General features: G+C 34.2%; 1 protein-coding gene across 1 annotated transcript in view; it reads left to right on the forward strand.

The window, feature by feature from the left end:
* The window catches only part of LOC150098962 (carnitine O-palmitoyltransferase 1, liver isoform-like), a 231,157-nt gene that overhangs the window by 185,218 nt on the left and 24,346 nt on the right, over nt 1–21,593 (forward strand). The window contains exons 9-10 of the mRNA XM_090405781.1: nt 7,267–7,321; nt 19,411–19,540. Coding sequence (XP_090261907.1) covers nt 7,267–7,321; nt 19,411–19,540 — 185 coding nt within the window. The remainder of the gene's footprint in view (nt 1–7,266; nt 7,322–19,410; nt 19,541–21,593) is intronic.

The raw sequence follows: 21,593 nt of genomic DNA on the forward strand, positions 1-21,593 counted from the left end.
CATACAAAAATATTTTTGGAAAATTTGGAGAAAAGAGCAAAGCTAATAATAATAGCAAATATCTGTTGGATTTCTGCTCAGGACATGGACTGTTTATTACTAACACCATGTTCCAACATAAAAATGTACACAAATTCACATGGAGAGAAGAGGCTAGGAATAAGAAAAGTCTCATTGACTATGTTATTGTTGATAGTGATGTTTTCTCCCTGGTGCAGGACACCAGAGTGTACAGAGGATTTGAAATTGGAAGTGACCACTATTTAGTCTTGAGCAGGATAAAATTGAATTTCATATTGAAAAGAATAACATGTAAGAAAGTTTTAAAGCGAATAAAAGTTGAGCAGCTCTCAGATGTGAACTGTAGACTAAAATACACAAAGATTATTGAAGAAAAAAATGAAAGAGTTTGAGAACAGGAATCAAACCTTGGAGATTCAATGGCAAACTCTGAAGAAAACATTGATTGATTCTGCTAGAGAAGCATGTGGTGAGGTTGTGTGCAAGGATAAAAAAATCAGAACTCCCTGGTGGACACAGGAAGTTAAAGAGGCAGTGAAGGAAAAGAAGAAAGCATATCAAAAGTTCCTTTCAAATAAGTCAGCTTGTGCTCTTAGAGAATATAGAGACAAATGCAAGAATGCTAAACAGTTAGTAAAACTAGCTAAACAAAAGTCATGGGAGGACTTTGGCAAGAATATAGAAAATAAATATCAAGAAGGTGGCAAAATATTCTGGAGGTTGTTTAAGAAGCTTAGGAATGGAGGAAAGAGTGCTGTAAAAGGAGTTAAAGATGATAAAGGTGACATGAAAACGGGAGAAAAAGATATCCTTGAAGTATAGAGTAATTACTTTGAAAAACTGCTAAATGAAACAAGCAGTGATGACAGCACAGTGGTAAAAAAACACTGCCCAGGCATGCAGTCAGGAATACATATCCATACTTGAAATAGAAAAAGCCATCAAAGGCTTGAAATGTGGAAAGGCAGCAAGAGTAGATGATATTCGACCAGAAATGCTGAAGTATGGTGGTATAAGAGTCTTACAGTGGCTGCATTGCATAGTTCAAAAAGCCTGGACAGAGGGACGAATTCCCGATGATTGGAGTAGAGCTCTCATAGTACCCATATATAAAAAGGGAAATAAAACTGAATGTGAGAATTAGATAGGTATTTCACTACTGAGTGTTCCTGGCAAGATATATGCAAGTATACTTGAGAAACGGTTGAGAAGAATTGTGGAAGAAAAGCTTGGTGAAGAACAAGCTGGATTCAGGCCAAATAGAAGCTGTCAGGATCAGATCTTCACTTTATGACAAATAGTTGAGAAATCATGGGAATATAACAAAGATCTGTATTTAAGTTTTGTCGATTTGGAAAAGGCATATGACAAGGTGCCAAGAGAGAAGCTATTCAATACGCTGCAATTATATGGTGTCAATGGGGCATTATATCAAGCAATACTTAGTCTTTATTTGAGTTGTAAGTCAGCAGTTAGAATTGAAGGAAGTACAGGAAGATGGTTTAAGGTTAAATCTGGTGTGAGACAAGGATGTACATTATCCCCTCTGTTATTCATTATCTATATGGATCACATTATGAAGGAAAGTGGTATTAAACATGATATCAAAATTGGAGATGTTAATATCAGGTCTTTGCTTTTTGCGGATGATGTTATACTTCTAAATAAATCCGCCACAAGTCTGCAAGATTCTCTGACTAAATTGAATAGCTATTGTAATTGATATGGTATGAAGGTCAGCAATACAAAGACAATGAAAATAGGCAGAATCATTGAAAATATCAACTGTGTTGTGAATGGAGAACCTGTGGAACAAGTAAAACATTTCAGCTACTTAGGCACAATTTTTACTGAAGATGGTAAATTAAATATAGAAATAGACAACAGAATCAGCAAAGCTGGTACGGTGGGAAGTCACTTGAATAAATTCATATGGAATAAGAGAGAAATTAGTCGGAACACTAAATTAGCTGTATATAAGACAGTGTTTAAACCAGTTTTAACTTATGGATCTGAGAGCTGGGTCAGAAGTAAAACACTTGACCAAAGACTAGAGACAGCAGATATGAGAATCCTGAGAAAGATTATAGGCATGAACAGATGTCATCAATGGCAGTATCATATTAAAAACAAGGATATTAGGAAAGAACTTGACATTGTCAGCATCCAGAAATGCGTTAGCAGAGCTAATCTCAGGTGGTATGGTCACCTAAAAAGAATAATGGGAGAGGAAAGATTAGCAAAGCAAGTGTTCTCTGCCAGGTTGGCAGGAAAATGACCCAGAGGAAGACCAAGAATAGGTGGATATACGGTACAAAGTGCCTTAGACGATAGAAATATAAGATCTGATAATGTTGGAGTCTTGACAAGTAACAGACTGATTTGGAAGAAAATTGTAGATAGGAAGTTAGTAATAATGTAATTTTTTTCATGTAGTACTATCATATCCTGTACACCCCTTGAGGGTAGATGACAGGAATTTGATGATGATGAAGTCTGCCTGCAGACCACTTGTGGTCCACAGACCACAGGTTAAGAAACACTGGTTTAGATCAATGAGATGACCTAAGTATGTATATGAAGAGACTCTTTTCCAAGAAATTATTTTCTATTATTATGTGTTTTTTTTGATTTTACAAAATGGTTAAACATGATTTTAGTTTTTTCTGTTTATTTTTAGACCTACTTTTCTGCTTTCATGATATAAGTCTTCTTTCATTATATTAAGGTCTGCTGGAGTGTTTGCAAAAATTATGATATCATCTGTATATCTTAGAAGTGTTAAGTTTCTGTTATTAATTTTTATACCAAGGTTTATCCAGTTTATTATTAGTATTACGTAACACCTCCAGGGGTCCATGCAGTTAGCCGAGTGGCTGTGGGCTTTGTAACCATATGCCTGGGGAAGGAGTGTCCTAAATTTGATTCCCGTGATTTGATTCTTGGGTGTAGATAGACAGCAGGGTTTTTTCCCCAGTTTATCCTGGGGTTTTTCCTCTCACAAAGCAGGCAAACTGGAACCCGCATTTCGTGAACATGGGATAATATCATGAATAAATAGCAACCAACCTATTCTGCGGGATTATTGGTTACAGAAGCTTATGTGGTAAAATGTGTGGGCCTCCGTGAAAGCGTAACATATGATGACGAACACTTCCAGAGAGTCCCATGACTCACCGAGGGAGGGCACCTACTCTATAGCTCTGTCTCTACTACTCAATCCACCAACTACAACGAACTGCAACTACCATCATCATCATCTACAAAAATACCATCTACTGCCCATCATCACCGCTAGTATTTTCACAGACAATTACGAACATCCATGTCCATGGTGGGATTTGAACCCGCAGCCTTTTGGCTGGAGAGTGGATATGCTGACCATTCAGCCAACCAGGTCGGCAGTCTAATTGTTAAGCATTACATGTATTGCTCAATTCACTCTTATCATTACCCATACCGATGATCACTTGTTTTTCTACCGACTGCAGGGTAAGGCTTCTCCCATTGTGAGAGGGTTGGGTCTACTTCTCCCATGGTGACCCGGTCCATCTTGGGAGAGTGTATATATACTTGGATAAATGAATGGACGAAGTTGGAAGACAATCATAAACATCCATACCTAGGCAGGATTCGAACCCTCAGCCTCTTTCCTGGAGAGCAGATACGCTAACCACTCAGCCAACCAGTTTATATTATTAAATATTTCTTGAAGGACTTCTTTAAAGGTTTTGGGTGATAGTCTCCTTGTCAGACACCTTTTTCAATTGATATTTTATTGCTACTTGTGTGAAGTTGGATTGTTGCTGTTGCAGTGTGGTATATTTCCTGGAGGAGGTCCATATATTCTCTAGGAACTCCCTGATTCTGGAGTGCTTCGATTTTTGCATTAATTTTGATGGAATCAAATGCTTTTTTCATAATCAATAAATGCTAAACAGAGAGGCAATTGGTATTCTTCTGCATTTTCTATTATTTGTTTTGCTGCATCAATATGATCAATTGTGTTAAAGCCTTTATGGAATCTAGCTTGTTCTGCTGGTTGATTTGAGTCTAGAAGAGGGATTAGCCTGTTTGTTATTACTTTTGTGAGAATTTTGTACAGATTAGAGAGAATACTAATTGGTCTACTTTACTTCTTCTTTGTCTCCTTTTTTTTTTTTTTTTTAAATAACAGTATCTGTGTAGCATTTTTCCAGTTTTCTGGTATCTTCCCCTCTTCTAGGCATAGATTTAGTAAGTTTGAAACATGGTGAATTATGTTGTTTCCTCCTCATTTAATTAATTCTATGTGAATTAGGTCTTCACCAGGACATTTTCAATTTTCATCTGTTTTAATGCTTGTTTTATTTCATCAGAAGTGAATTGGAGGGGGGGGGATGAATTCCATATGTGATAGGAAATAGTTATTTATATTTGATTTATCTATTGAAGGATCACTATAGAGTTCTTTATAAAATTCTTCTAGTCTGCTTAGATTTTTTCTTGGTTCCTTATTGTAGTTCCATTCTTATCTTTTATTGTAGTTATTTGACTTTCACCAACTGATAAATGTTTTCTTAGTATTTTCATCTTTTTATTATTTTCCATTGTTTCTTTTATTTTTGTAGTGTTAAGATCTTATTTCATTTCTCATCTTTTTCCTTATTGTTTTGCATAGTTCTGCATATTCTATTTTAGAAGTTATTTCATATTTCGTCTCTTTTTTTAGTAGTTGTAAGGTTTCCTCTGAAAGTTAGTGGTTTTTTTGTTGCTTTTGAATTTGTTGGCTGCTGAGATTATTACTTTCGTTAGGTTTTTGCTTATTTTATTTATGTCTTCAAATATATTTATTAAGTCTAGTTTGTGATTGAGTTTTTCTTTGTAATTCTTCTTGTTTTCAATAGGTTTTAAGTCAGAATTTCTTGATTTTTTGTTGTTTAGCCATTTCATTTTTTCCAATTTGAGGTTTATTTTAATTTTGGCTCTCACCAGTTGGTAGTCACTTTCTGTTTTTACTTGATTTAGTACTGAGATACCTTGAACTGTTTCTTTATTATTACACAGTATATATAAACTATTTCATTTTTTATTTCTCCATTTGGACTTCTCCATGTTCATTTTCTTTTGGGAGCTTTCCTTAAAAAAAATGTATTCATAATGTAAAGCTTGTTACTGATAGAAAATTCTATAAGAGCCATTCCTGTGTTGCTGCTTACCATATACATATGGTCCTATTGTGTATATTTGGTGAGAGGGATGACCAACTTTGACATTGAAATTGCCCATTACTATAGTAAAGTTTTGATTGCTATTTTTTTGTATGTCTAGAGTGTGCTGTAGTGAGTCATGAAATGCTTCTATGTCTTCATCAGTGTGGGATGAGGTGGGAGCAATTTGGATGATCCTGATTTTAAGTTTGGAGTTTATTTTAAGTGTGATTTCTATCATTCTTTCATCTGTATAATTCAATTCTTCTATAAAGTTTGTAATTGTTTTCTTAAATAGAAATCCTACTCCATATTGTCTTTCAGTTTTCTCATAATAGTATAAGTAGTCTTCATTTTTTAGTTTTATTAAATGTTCATCCTGCCTACAAACTTCACTTAAGCCTATGATGTTCCATTTAATATGTTTTAGTTCTTGCTATAAGTGATGGGCTAATCCTGAAGTGTCTGTTCTGTCGTTGTTCATGTCCCCTATATGTTCTTTTTTCGAATTTCCAGGGTTCTTGATGTTTAGCTTATGTAATTTAATCCACAGGAACATGCGATGTTGTATATACCTGCGTATTTGAAGAAGGCATTAACGTCCTTAGGAGATGTTAAAATGTGGCATATAGTTTTGACAGGTTTGAGAGCAACTCTGACGTTGAAAGACTTGATGAGTTTGGCTATTTTTGTTGAAACTGAACCTGCATAAGGGATGATGATGGACGATGTATATTGCTTGACAGGAGGTTGTTGTTGTGGAGGGTTCCTATGAAGAACCTTTTTGATTATATTTTTTGGGTAACTGTTGTTTACTAGTGTTTGAGATATGAGAGTGAGTTCATCAAGAGATCTTTTTCTTCTGAGATAATATTGGTTACTTTATTTTTAATAAAAGCATATGTATTATGCTGAGTTTTTGCGCAATATGGTGAGATGATTTGAAGTGCAGGTAACATCCAGTGTCTGTTGGCTTTCGATAGATTGTGAGCTAGATTTGTCCATTCCCTTATTTCTCTATTAGTGTATCTAGAAAAGGCAATTGATTATTCTTTTCCAGCTCTAATGTGAACTTTATTTTTTGGTGGAAGGAATTTATTTTTGTAAGGAGATCAAATAAGGTATTTTCTGTGCCTTTCCAAATAATGAAAACATCATCTAGATATTATCTCCACCAGAAGATTTTCTGTGTAGAAACTTCACAGAAGCCATGGTTGTACTCCGTTCGGGAGAAAATCTAAACAGAAATCAAGGAATGATTCTGAAAGACATCTGGAAAAGCCTAATAAATTCACTCAGCTTACCAAAATTTCATTTTGCTAAAAACTATACGACGCGCTTAATAAACAATAACCGAGACATCGCGCTCCATGCTTATGATGTTACACATCAGTTTTAATTTTAATTTATTTGACTGTGTTACTCTATTCTTCTTTATTACTAGTAAACGTTATTGTACCATCATACTGTCCCGAAGAAGCCAGACAGAATAGCTGGTGAAACTTGTTGAGAATTTGTGTATATCATTTATTAATATATGGTCAACTAATAAACCAAGAAAAAAGTCGAGCAATAATGCTTTTATTATTATGGTGTACAACCATATATGTTTAATTAGCTATCTTTACTTTATGTGAGGTTTGCTTGTTCCATATGACAATACAGCTGAAGGCACTCATATACAGATTATGTTTTCATGAAGATACAGTATTGTTAGCATTTTCCTCAAGTGTTGCACATAATATTCTATGCCATTTGAAATCTATTCATGGGCATTCAAGGTAACTCCTTTCTGAGACAGGCTCTCACAACTTGTGTTACATTTTTTAATTAATTTTTTTTTTTTTTGTTTTTTGCTTTTTTTCTGTTGTCCCAGTTGACTTTTTTAAAATTCCTTAGAAGGTTTTCATTATGTTTTTATGATTTAACCTTTATGATAAATTGCATGCTTTTGTGAAAATGATCTTTCATAATGTTTCTCTAATATCACACTGCTGTTTGTTATTTAAATGATATATATTGAATAGCATTAATTTCAAACAAATTTTTTTTACAGAATTCCAGGAGTAGATATAGACGAAATTCTTCACTTTGACTCAGAGGATTCCAAGGTATATTGGAATTTAGTGGCTTATTTGTCTAATAAAACTGATTTGTAAAATTATGGTCATAAATTTAAATACAAATGCAAATTTTTTGGAAGGGAAACTATATAATTTAAATAGAGATGTTGATTAGCAAAACGTGTATTTCCACATGCTAGTTGCAACTTTTTTGGTATGATTTTATTTGTAAAATTAGCATTTGTAAACTGTCTTAATGATATCAGAAATCTCAAATGCACCTCAAACTGATTTAAAGTTATACACACACATGTGTACATGCACACACACACATCTTTATTTGCTTTGGACAATTTGCTCTACCTAAATTGTTTTGTTTCTGCTCCTATTGACTTCATTATAAACAGTTGCTACCACATTTCTGTAATTGAAAATTTAAAAGAGGTTTTAGATATCATATGTTTATTTGAAAATAGTCTGATTTTTTACCATTCTCTGTTATTTGGCTTCTCCAGTTACAATTGACTATCACTATAACAATCTGGTATGAACCTATGCTTTTATCAAGACTTTTCACTAGTTTGCTGTAGTGAGTGTCAGTTTTATAAAGTCTCCTCTGTGATAAATTGAACTAGGTATTCATTATTGACTCATGTTTTCTGTACAGAATTCACTGAATTGTTGGAAGGTAAAGGATAAATGAGGGTGAGCACTTTGCTGAGGTGAAAGTATTTTCCAGACAAAGAATCACACATGATGTACCCTATATTTGGACATCAAACATTGATCAGTCACGGCACCACTAGATTAATTACATCCTGACACTCCAGTGGTATAGACAGGCATCTTAGATTTACTCATATATCCTGGAACATAGTGAAGCATAGATCATAATCTAGTAAGAGCCGAAGTAAGACTTAGATTCCAAAACTGTCCAGGTCAGTCTCATGCCACAAGACTAGATGATAGAATAACTCCCAGAGGGTTTACAGAAGAAATTTCAAAACAGTTTGGATGCTGATGAGGAGAAGAACGCACCTGAAATGCTCTGGGAATTAATCATGATTTTAATACAGGATAAACATAATTGGTTTTCTTGAACACATCAGATTGATATCTAATTTGTATAGTGAACACCTGAAGCCAAGTAGTTTATTAACTACTTGGCTTCAGGTGTTCAGGCATTACAAGGGTGCCAATTGGGATAACTTCTGGGAATTTTACAACTCCTTTCTGTTATCACATTTCTATTTCTGCACTCCTAATCCAAACACCTGCTCTGAACTAATATCCCAACAAAACCTTACTGGGATGAAAGTCTTCTTTCCACTCCACTGCAGACATCTGATCTCAACCAGGGCCTGGTTCTCTAAAATGTGCCTCTGCATGGCTTATTTCAAAAATTCCAACATTTTGTCCACCTTAAACTCAAAACAAGAGTAAAGATTATCAACAGATCCAAATCAAATTTTGTAAGTGTTAAATACAATAACTTTTTCCTTGTCAACTGGCAGTCTTCCCTTCTGGACTTTCTAGACTTGTTTCCACCTCTCTCACCTGATGGTACTATGATAACATCACCCAAAGATAGACAGACCTCTTAGCATCAGTCTGTTCCTCAAAGTCTTTTATTTTTCTTAATCACAAAATTAAAATTTCAGTATAATTGGGCTTATCAAATCAATCCCTTCTTACACTGAAATTTTAATTTTAACTTCACTTCTTACAAATAGTGATCTTGAAATACTTACAACTGTAATTGAGATGACTGCAAGGAAAATAAAAATGAGGTTAGAAATGGAATTGCTCTATTGGTTTTGAACATGGTTAATTATGAAGATTACATAGAAGCATATGAAAATTTGTTAACAATGTGTGAATTCACAGACCAGTAAATTATGGAAAATGTACTGAAATCTTTGAATAATCAGGCAATGACAGTCAAGGAAAAGAAGGAATATCCATAGTATTCAACATTAAATACAAGTCTAATCTTCCTGAATGGCAGGTAGTCTCAAGTAAAGTGATATGGGCAAATATCAGAATGGAGAACTGGACAATGAGACTTATTTGTGCCTATCATCCCACAGAAGGTTCTACTAAGGTAGAAGTGGAGTTATTTTTTGAGGCTTTAAGAAAGCAACTGACACAATGAAAAAGGAAAGGTTGGTCCTTGTTGGGGATCTAAATAGCAGAGTAGGAAATGATTGTCAGACATACAAAAATATTTTTGGAAAATTTGGAGAAAAGAGCAAAGCTAATAATAATAGCAAACACCTGTTGGATTTCTGCTCAAGACATGGATTGGTTATTACTAACACCATGTTCCAACATAAAAATGTGCACAAATTCAGGAGAGAAGAGGCAAGGAATAAGAAAATTCTCATTGACTATGTTATTGTCTTTAGTGATGTTTTTTCCCTGGTGCACGACACTGGAGTGTTCAGAGGATTTGAAATTGGGAGTGATCACTATTTAGTCTTGAGCAGAATAAAATTGAATTTCATTTTGAAAAGAATAACATGTGAGAAAGTTTTAAAGCCAACAAAAGTTGAGCAGCTCTCAGATGTGAACTGTTAACATTATTCAAGAAAAAATGAAAGAGTTTGAGAACAGGAATCAAACCTTTTAGATTCAGTGGCAAGCCTTGAAGAAAACTCTGATTTATGCAGACAGAGAGGCATGTGGTGCAGTTATCTGTGGAATAGAAAATTCTGAACTCCATGGTGGACATAGAAAGTAAAAGAGGCAGTTAAGAAAAAGAAGAAAGCATATCAAAAGTTCCTGGCAAAGAAGTCAGCTTGTGCTCTTAGAGAATACAGAAACAAATGTAAGAAAGCTAAACACTGTGTAAAACTGGCTAAACAAAAGTCATGGGAGGACTTTGGCAAGAACATAGAAAATAAATATCAAGAAGGTGGCAAGATATTCTTGAGGTTGTTGAAGAAGCTCAGAAATGGAGGAAAGAGTGTTGTAAAAGCAATTAGAGATGATAAAGGTGACATGAAAACAGGAGAAAAAGATATACTTGAAGTATGGAATAATTACTTCGAAAAATTGCAAAAAAACACTGACCAGGCTTGCAGTCAGGAATACATATCCATACTTGAAGTAGAAAAAGCTATCAAAGGCTTGAAATGTGGAAAGGCAGCAAGAGTAGATGATATTCGACCAGAAATGCTGAAGTATGGAGGTATAAAAGTCTTACAATGGCTGCACTGCATATTTCAGAAGGCCTGGACAGAGGGACAAATTCCCGATGATTAGAGTAGAGCTCTCATAGTGCTCATATATAAAAAGGAAAATAAAACTGAATGCGAGAATTACAGAGGTATTTCCCTACTGAGTGTTCCTGGTAAGATATATGCAGGTATACTTGAGAAGCTGTTGAGAAGAATTGTGGAAGAAAAGCTTGGTGAAGAACAAGCTAGATTCAGGCCAAATAGAGGCTGTCAGAATCAGATCTTCACTTTACAACAAATAGTCGAGAAATCATGGGAATATAACAAAGATCTGTATTTAAGTTCTGTCGATCTGGAAAAGGCATATGACAAGGTGCCAAGAGAGAAGCTATTCAATACTCTACAGTTATATGGTGTCAATGGGGCTTTATATCATGCAATACTTAGTCTTTACTTCAGATGTAAGTCAACAGTTAGAATTGGAGGGAGTACAGGAAGATTGTTTAATGTTAATTCTGGTATCAGACAAGGATGTACATTATCCCCTCTGTTATTCATTATCTATATGGATCACATTATGAAGGAAAGTGGTATTAAACATGATATCAAAATTGGATCAGCTCTTTGCTTTAAGCAGACGATATTATACTTTTAAATAAATCCGTTACGTCTGCAATATTCCCTGACTGAATTGAATAACTGTTGTAATAGGTGTGGTATGAAGGTTAGCAATAACAAGACAAAGACAATTAAAATGTCAACTGTGTTGTGAATGGAAAACCTCTGGAACAAGTAAAACATTTCAGCTACTTGGGCACAATTTTTAGTGAAGATGGTAAATTAAATATGGAAATAGACAACAGGATCAACAAAGCTGGTTTGGTAGGAAGTCAGCTGAATAAATTTACATGTAATAAGAAAGAAATTAGTCAAAACACTAAATTAGCTGTATACAAGACAGTGTTTAAGCCATTTCTGAAAATAATTCTAAAAAGAATATACAGAAAATGTGAAGACACCATCAGTAATACCCAATTCAGCTTTAGAAATGGTTTGGGAACGAGAGAGGTTCTTTTCTGTTCTCAGATCTTATTCCAAAAATGTATTGACCAAAACAAGGAAATATTAATTTGCTTTATCGACTTCGAGAAAGCATTTGACAAAGTCCAACATGCTAAAATGATTGAAAAGAATTGGATTAGATGGTAAAGACATCAGGATCATTGAAAACTTATATTGGAACCCAAAGGCATCTGTTCAAGTTGATGACATTATTACAGACTTCATTAACATCAAACGAGGAGTTAGGCAAGGATGTGTGCTATCACCTCTTCTTTCTAACATATACTCAGAAGCCATATTTCAAAAAGTCTTGGAAGGAAGAAAGGAAGGGATTAGTGTAAATGGTGAAATCATCAGTAACATCTGATATGCCGATGACACAGCCCTCCTGGCTGACAATATTCAGGATCTTCAAAATCTTCTGGAACTAATAAATGCAGAGAGTGAAAAAATGGGATTAAAAATAAATATCACCTAAACTAAATTCATGGTCATAAGTAAGAAACCAATTCTTAATTCAGCACTTTCTTCAAATGGGAAACAAATAGAAAAAATGGCAAAGTTTAAATGTCTTGGATGCTGGTTAAATGAAGATTGCAATCCAGAAATGGAAATAAAAGTTAGAATTGAAATGGCAAGAAAAAATTTTCTCTTGATGAAATCAGCACTGTGTAACTTCAGTTTAAACTTAGAGCTTAGAGTATGCATGGTTAAATGCTATGTATGGTGCAGAAACTTGGACCTTAAAGACAACATCAGTAAAAAGACTTGAAGCCTTCGAGATGTGGTTATACAGACGAATGTTAAAAAATCCCATGGATAGCAAAAACGTCCAATCAGGAAGTACTGGAACAAATGGAGGAAATCACGTGAACTTTTAGATACCATAAAAAGAAGGAAAACTGCATATCTCGGTCACCTACTTCGTAATGAAAAATATAAGATACTTCAATTGATTATAAAAGGGAAGATGAATGGAAGAAGAGGACAAGGAAGATGAATAAAATCTTGGCTGGCAGACATCAGACAGTGGACTGGCATGAACTCTGAGAGACTGCTCAGTGTAGCTGAGAATCACTCAAAATTTGCCAAGGTGGTTGCCGACCTCTGATAGGAGATGGCACTCAAAGAAGAAGAAGGAGGAGACACAATTTTTAGTGAAGGTGGTAAATTAAATATGGAAATAGACAACAGGATCAACAAAGCTGGTTTGGTAGGAAATCAGCTGAATAAATTTACATGGAATAAGAAAGAAATTAGTCAAAACATTAAATTAGCTGTTATACAAGACAGTGTTCAAACATGTTTTAACTTATGGATCTGAGAGCTGGGTCAGAAATAAAACACTTCATCAAAGACTAGAGACTGCAGATATGAGAATCCTGAGAAAGATCAGGGGTACAAACAGATGGCATCAATGGCAATATCATATTAAAAACGAGGATATTAGGAAAGAACTTGACATTGTCAGCATCCAGGAATGCATTAGCAGAGCTGGTGGTCTGGTCATTTAAACAAAATAGAAGAGGAAAGATTAGCAAAACAAGTGTTCTCTGCCAGGTTAGCAGGAAAACAACCCAGAGGAAGACCAAGATATAGGTGGATTGATATGGCAAATAGTGCCTTAGACGATAGAAATATAAGATTTGATAATGTTGGAGTCTTGACAAGTAACAGACTAATTTGGAAGAAAATTGTAGATAGGAAGTTAGTAATGATGTAAATTTTTCATGTAGTACTATCATATCCTGTATACCCTTTGAGGGTACATGGCAGGAATTTGATGATGATGATCTTTGAATAACGCCTACATGAAGTTTGAGAGTGGTTGTGCATATTTGTTCTCTACTAGTGAAGTTCCAGAATTTTCAGTAGTTAACGGTTTTGAAGATTTCATTTTTAATGTCATGGTCTAATACAGACAATTATTGATATATGAGACGATCAGATCTAAGAGAATTCTTAATCAAGAAATAAAATCTTGTAATGAGCATTTGCATTTGTTAAGACAAAATAAAACGAATTTATAATTGATTTCTTTTCTTCTCCTTATCCTGTATAAAAAAATTTTGGTATAACAGTATTTTATGTAGAGAATTTTATTATGACAAGATTTCACCTGTATATCCTTACTTCTGTTTATTTGCTGTTGGACACTGATGATACTTTTTACATTGTTATGCATGTCGATATCAATCATTGTTTTGTATATTTAACTGGTCTGTTCTACTTGTTATTTCATTCAGTAACCATCTCTGTGTAGTTCACTGAAGATGGCAATATGACTTGATCAAAAATTCAGTTAGAAACTTCTTGCTTGGTGTCATCATGTCTGAGGACTCGTGACCCTGGCCACAATGTCTCCCTATTTGTTTCTGTCTTTTGTTGCAGCAGTGGCCAACTCTAAAGTAAGCCCAGTGATCTTTTTAATCTGGTCCAACTACCTTGGTCTTGAGCCTTTATCAACTTATTTGGTTTGGCAACTTATCACCCAGAGTGGTGATTATCACCACTCTGGGTCTGCCTCCCACTGACGAGACCTCAATAAAGGTCGAAGCTGGTCTGGGTAGTGGCCCTTCCCTTAATGCATAGCAGTATACATGTCCACAAGGAGATGTGCTTTGCATTATGGGAGATACTGAGACAAAGAGTGATGAGAACTTGATCCACCTTTGCTACGAGTTGCCAAGGGATGTACCACCTTACCTCAGTCCTGAAGATATTTTCAGGTGCAAACTTTGTTTGCTTACACTTGGATAAAGGATTAAACTAAATTTATTATAGTCTAACCAAGTGCAAAATAAACTTCCAACTATTGTGTCTGTTAAGCTCCTTTCTCATAATTCTCTGTAAAGATTGTATAAATCTGTCGAGAGTATACATCCTTGTCTCATACCTTTTTCAACATTGAACCACTGATATGTTTTTCCATCCATCTTCACCGCAGCCTTATATAGAGTTGTTTTAAAAGGTATGTCAAGTGTTCTGGGATGCCCATTTTACTTAGTATTTTCCACGGGTCCTCCCACCTGACACAGTCAAATGCTTTAGCGTAATCACTGAAGCACATATTCAAGGGAATATTAACTTGAGCCTTTTCAACCAAGTGCCTTAGACTAGAAATTTGATCTCTGGTTTCATGTCCTTTTCTGAAATCTGCCTGTTTTGCAAGAAGTTGATGCTTGACATATTGTTTAAGTCTTTCTTTAATATAGAGAAGAATTTTGCTTGCATGTGAGATCAAGGCTATAGTTCTATAATTATTTCATTCATTGACATTTCCTTTTTTTTGTGTATTGTGATAAAAATGGATTTTACCTAATCATCAGGCCAATATCTTCTCGCATGTCTAGGATAGATTCTAGACATGCAAGAAGATCACTTGGTATTTGGTTGTGGCCTGGAGTTTTCCGTTTTTTTTTTTTTTTTTTTAAATTAATATTTATCACTTCTTCAACCTCTTCTTTTTAAAATGCAATGTTCTTATGGAAATCTCTGGTGTTTTATTTGTTGAATTAGATTGAATTATCTTTGTATAGATTTGAGCAATAGTCTTTTATCTATTAAGAATATCCATTGGATCACTAAGAATATGATTATTGACATTAGCTATGCTTGAATAGTTTAAATTTTCTATTCAAACAGCCTTATTTTGCTAAATAGGTCTTTGGTTTGATTTAAGTGATCTTCAATTTCTCTGCATATATTGTTGATAAAGTTGTTTTTATCTTTGATGCAAAGTTTTTTTGATGAGCTTGGATAACTCACTATAGATCTACGTATCTCTTCTGTTGAAAGTCCTTTTGACTTTATTTCTTTTCTTTTCTTGACTTGTTTCAGAGTTTCATTTGATATCCAAGGTGTGTTGATTATGGATTTTTTGAGCAACGTTGACTTTACAATTTCCAGTAATATTATTTTGGCTTTATCCCAAAGTTTTTCTGGAGTTGTTTCATCAGTGTAATTCTCTAGTTCTAGAAATTTTCCACTTTAACGCTACATATCTCATAAATTAAAGATGCCAAGAAATTATATCCTTGGTTTAATCCTTTATCCAAGTGTAAGCAAACAAAGTTTGTGAATGAGTAACTTTGTGACTGGGCAACTTGTATATAGAGGCTAACAAAGTTCACATCACTTGCCTTAGTATCCATAATGGAAAGCACATATCCTTATGGGCATGTATAATGCTATGCATTATGGAAAGGATCACCATCCAGACCAGTTTCGACCTTTATTGAGGTCTCATCAGTGGGAGCCATACCTAGAAGTGATACCAAGGTTGAAGTAATGCAGAAGTCACATTTTCATATGCAAGTAGCCAAAAGGTGACTTCTGCATTCCTTCAATCTTGGTATCACTTCGGGTATGACTCCTAATATAAATCTTTAATTTATATATGTATATTTACAATTTTTCCTGCAAGCAAACAATGTGCACTAGCATTATTCACAAAAAAAAAAAAAAAAGTGCTGTGATAACTTGTAGTTATCATAGCACTTTTTCAAAATTTTAGGCAAAATTTTTTTGGAAGATGACAAATTTAATATGAAAATATGCAATCAAATAAGCAGAATTTTGGGGGCTAATTGCATAAATTTATGTGAAATAAGAGAGAAATTAGCCAAAACACTAAAATAGCAGCATACAAGTGTTTGAACAAACCAATTTTAACTTATGGGGCTTAGAGTGTTGTGTCCCAATTTACGATTTCTACTCTAATCTTACAAATTCCTTTTATCTATTTTCTTCTAACTTCTATGCCCGAGATTTTACCAAAACTTATACCAATATCTAAGTTATCGCTCCCCATAGTACCCCTAATATTTGTATTTATACTGCGCCTTTTGGGATATTTAGTTTAGGATATTACATGCATAAACAAGGATAAAGAACTCAAATATATCTGAAAGTGTAACTATTGCAGTCGTGACACTTAACTCGATTCTCAACTTAAATTTTCCGCGTGACTAAGTACAATATTTTCAAGTGGTTATCAACTGCACCATTTATGTTGTCATAAATAGGGAGAAAGTCAATCTCGAATATATCTCTTAGTATTTAAATATTATTGCAGTCGTGACTCTTAATCTCTTTCCTCAACATTAAATTTCCCGCATGATTAGGTACGATGATTTTAAGCGATGCATTGGATTAGCAACATCAGACAACTCTTTTATCATTAAACAAAAGGTTTATTAAGTTTCTAAACATGGTACAATTCAAATACTAAACTAAAATACTTATAGACTAACATTAAATCATTACAAGCAATATGGCTATTTGTGATTATGCCGCCATACACATTAATTCATAAATTCACCTGATGTGAACAAATTTGATCAATTCACACTATCTGATTTTTCATACTGAAGTAGATTAACAAATTATTCACTGCTCACACATACTTGTGACATTTCAATTATTTTATACATTACATTAGGCATTCAATTCTTAGGATACGTAATTACTTAATTCACACTATTACGTTATACCGTTATTTGCACCAACACACAATTATGTCATTTAAATATCTTGTGCAATATAATAGACATGCAAAAATACCTTAGAACTCTAAATCATTCACAAATATTTAACACTAGTCAATCTACACACATACACATTCTATCATTTACTAAAGTCCTAGTATAACTTCAACAGTTCTGTATTGGAATCGCGATACTTTTCACAGACAAATTTCTAGCTAACATAGGTTATGATTTACAGTACCTTTCTTGAGCTCTTCGTATGGGCCTTTATTCTTTTCCAAACGAACCTCTGGTATAACTTCTCGTAACTTTGGAATACTTTAACACACACACATATTTGCTCTACTATCAGCAACGAGGGCATCGATTTCTTTACAGCTTTCTGCTTTGCGTAGTTATCACTAGCTTCGAAACGAAGAAGATCCCTCCTTTTCTAGGACTCTATGGCAATTTTTCCTTTGCTCACTTTCGTTTCCGTGTTGTGACGAGGAGATATCACCCCTGTCGCCACTCAGGAAAACCCCGTGAACTCCACCGGAACCAAAACCAAACTCCAAGGCCAAAAGCGACTATCCAAAAAGAGTCCCCCCCCAGGGGGTTACCAACCCTTTTATAGCTGCTTCCCTAACGGCACCTTTTCTTACTTCCTTTCTCCTCCTTCTACTTGTTTTTTAATCATCGACCAATTAGGGTGGCGTTTTCTCGCCAAATGTCATTTGATCGGCAAGCCCGTTCTCAATGTTTCAATCCGGAGATCGGCCCTAAGCTATAGTTTTGCTTTTCTTGTGCTAGCCTGACTTAATCCCCTTTCAAACTTTTTCTATGAATTCTACTTAATAACTTAATCTCTCACATAACGTATTTTATGACTCACCCCTTTCTACTTATTTACTTAACTCTCTCATTTTTAATCGTATTACAATATTAATCTATACTTTCCTTTTGTTAGCTACTTATTTAGTTAGAATTCCTTATTTTAAGTCATATTACAATATTAATACATTCCTTCCTTTATCAGCTACTTTAACAACAACCCCTACGTTTTATACATTTTACTGGATGCAAGAAATATTCCATTAAATAATTCATTTTTTTTATGCAGGGGTTTTAATTTATGATATTTATTCTTCATGTTACACCATGATAGCTGAGAATACTATATTCCTAAGATATCAGGTGTAACAAGAGGTAGCTTAGAAATAAAATAGCTAGAGACCACAGATATGAGAGTGAAGTGAAAATTAGGGGATTGACCAGGTTGCATCAATTGTAGAATTATATTAAAAATTAACATATTAGGAAGGAACTGGACATTGTACTCAAGAATGTAGGAGCAGAGCTAATCTAAGGTGGTATGATCATTTAATGGGAGGTGAAAGGTTAGAAACAGTGCTTAATGCCAAGATGGTAGGAAAAAGACCTAGAGGAAGACTAATATTTAGGTGAAATGATGTTTGTCAGAAGTGTCCTAGAAGACAAAACTATAATATCTGACAGTATTGGAAGTCATAGATTAATTTGGAGGAAAACTTTGGACAGGGATCAGAAATCATGCATTATTGTCTTTGGTCCTTGAGCGTACACATATCAGAAAATCAGTGATGATTATTAGCCTTTGTCAACTTCCGGTATTGTAAAATCTTATATTTCTGTCTTCTAATGCATGTCTTACCATATCACTCCTCTCAGATATTGGTCTTCTTCTGGATCAAAAGAATAGCAAAAAAGAAGTATATTAAACAGTTGAACAGTCTCTTATAACAAGTCCAATTTTATATTTATCATGTCATAATGTTGTGTTTGATATCATATTAGATGGATAAGTTTATAAAATATAAAGTGAATACACTGTATTTAAAGTTAATTAATTGATGCCAATGAAAGTGTTTGCAATAGTTAAAGAGAGCCTAGAAATGGTTCTGTTTGGCTTGTAAAATTATAGAAATAGAGGACATTATAAATTCGTCATTATTATTTCTTGGCCAAATAACTGTATTTAAAACTTTAAAAAAGTTTAAAAAATGACCCAAGAGTTTATGAGAATACTACCTTTGGCATCAGAGTTGTCTTGGAATAGCACTGTTTAAAAGACCTTTCTGACATAAAATTGCTACATCACTGAAATGAGTTTTTGTCCTTGTATGGTTTTAGCCTGATCCCTGATGAAAACCAAGAGTTTGAAATAGCTCTCTGGCCAGTGAAACCTTAATCAGAAACACTAATAAAAAGGAAAACACTCAGGCTCCTGGACAATGTTTACATCTTTAAAGTAGTGCAAGACCAAGGAAATACCAGTAGCAAAGGTTGAATTTTCATAAACTCCCTGGTCATTGATGATGGATTTACCTCTATTTCTATATAATAGTGTTTACAATTTCATTGTATTTTTCCTTGTATGTTGCAGCACATTATTGTTATGGTGAAAGGCATATATTATAAGCTAGACATTGTGGACTCTGCAAATCAACTGCTTTGTCCATCATCACTTGAAGAGCAACTGAACTGGATATTGGAAGATGCAGATAAGCATGAAGGTAAGTTGTATGAAAGCTTTGAAAATCTTTGACTTAAAATTTAGCTCCCTTAAACCAAAATATTTCACAGCAGCTAGACTTTGATTAAATAAAGATGATGACTGAATTTGATATTCATTATCTTCCACAGTTTTTTTGATTTAACTAGAATATGTGATATAATAAGTTTAGTTTAATCCTTTATCCAAGTGTGAGCAAACAAAGTTTGCGCCTGAAAATATCTTCAGGACTGGTGTTGCACTACCTTACCCCAGTCCTGAAGATACTTTCAGGCGCAAACTTTGTTTGCTCACACTTGGATAAAGGATTAAACTAAACTTATTATAGTCTAACCAAGTGAAAAATAAACTCTCAATAGAATATGTGACTTTGACATTATTGGAGTATAAGGCATTGGATATTTTTATTTTATTTTATTTTTTTTCTGATTTCATATTAATACTGCAGACCTTAGGCTGTTGAGCCTAACATATTAAGGAGGTATGGAAAGATGGTTTGAAGTAAAATCAGGTGTGTGACAAGAGTACACATTATCTCCACTGTTATTCATTATCTATATGGATCACATTATGAAGGAAAGTGATACTAAATCTGATATTAAAATTGGTGATGTTACTTTACTTTTTGCAGATACTTCTAAAGAAATCCAGCACAAGTCTGCAAGATTCCCTGACTAAATTGAATAACTGTTGTAATAACTTTGGTTTGAAAATCAGCAATAAAAAGACAAAGACAATGAAAATAGGCAGAAACATTCAAAAAATCAGCTGTATCCTGAATGGTGAACCCATCTTCTTCTTTGAGTGCCATCTCCTATCGGAGGTTGGCGACCACCTTGGCAAATTTTGAGCGATTCTCAGCTATTCTGAGCAGTCTCTCAGAGTTCATACCAGTCCACTGTCTGATATCTGCCAGCCAAGATTTTCTTTGTCTTCCTTGTCCTCTTCTTCCATTTATCTTCCCTTTTATAATCAATTGAAGTATCTTATATTTTTCATTACGAAGTAGGTGACCAAGATATGCAGTTTTCCTTCTTTTTATGGTATCTAAAAGTTCACATGATTTCCCCATTTGTTTCAGTACTTCCTGATTGGACGTTTTCGCTGTCCATGGGATTTTTAACATTCGTCTGTATAACCACATCTCAAAGGCTTCAAGTCTTTTTATTGATGTTGTCTTCAAGGTCCACGTTTCTGCACCGTACAGCAGTACAGACCATACATAGCATTTAACCACGCGTACTCTAAGCTCTAAGTTTAAACTGCGGTTACACAGTGTTGATTTCATCAAGAGAAAATTTTTTTCTTGCCATTTCAATTCTAACTTTTATTTCCATTTCTGGATTGCAATCTTCATTTAACCAGCATCCGAGATATTTAAACTTTGCCACTCTTTCTATTTGTTTCCTATTTAAAGAAACTGCTAAATTAAGAATTGGTTTCTTACTTATGACCATGAATTTAGTTTTGGTGATATTTATTTTTAATTTCATTTTTTCACTCTCTGCATTTATTAGCTCCAAAATATTTTGAAGATCCTGAATATTGTCAGCCAGAAGAGCTGTATCATCGGCATATCGGATGTTACTGATGATTTCACCATTTACACTAATCCCTTCCTTTCTTCCTTCCAAGACTTTTTGAAATATGACTTCTGAGTAGATGTTAAAAAGAAGAGGTGACAGCACACATCCTTGCCTTACTCCTCGTTTGATGTTAATGGAGTCTGTAATAATGTCATCAACTTGAACAGATGCCTTTTGGTTCCAATATAAGTTTTCAATGATCCTGATGTCTTTACCATCTAATCCAATTCTTTTTAATAGTACAATCATTTTAGCATGTTGGACTTTGTCAAATGCTTTCTCGAAGTCGATGAAGCAAATGAATATTACCTTGTTTTGGTCAATACATTTTTGAAATAAGATCTGAGAACAGAAAAGGGCCTCTCTTGTTCCCAAGCCGTTTCTAAAGCCGAATTGGGTATCACTGATGGTGTCTTCACATTTTCTGTATATTCTTTTTTGAATTATTTTCAGAAACATTTTGAGAAC

This window comes from Typopeltis vanoorti, chromosome 15 (assembly GCF_054136105.1).
Source record: "Typopeltis vanoorti isolate ZY-2024b chromosome 15, IOZ_Tvanoo_1.0, whole genome shotgun sequence".
Lineage (NCBI taxonomy): Eukaryota > Metazoa > Arthropoda > Arachnida > Uropygi > Thelyphonidae > Typopeltis > Typopeltis vanoorti.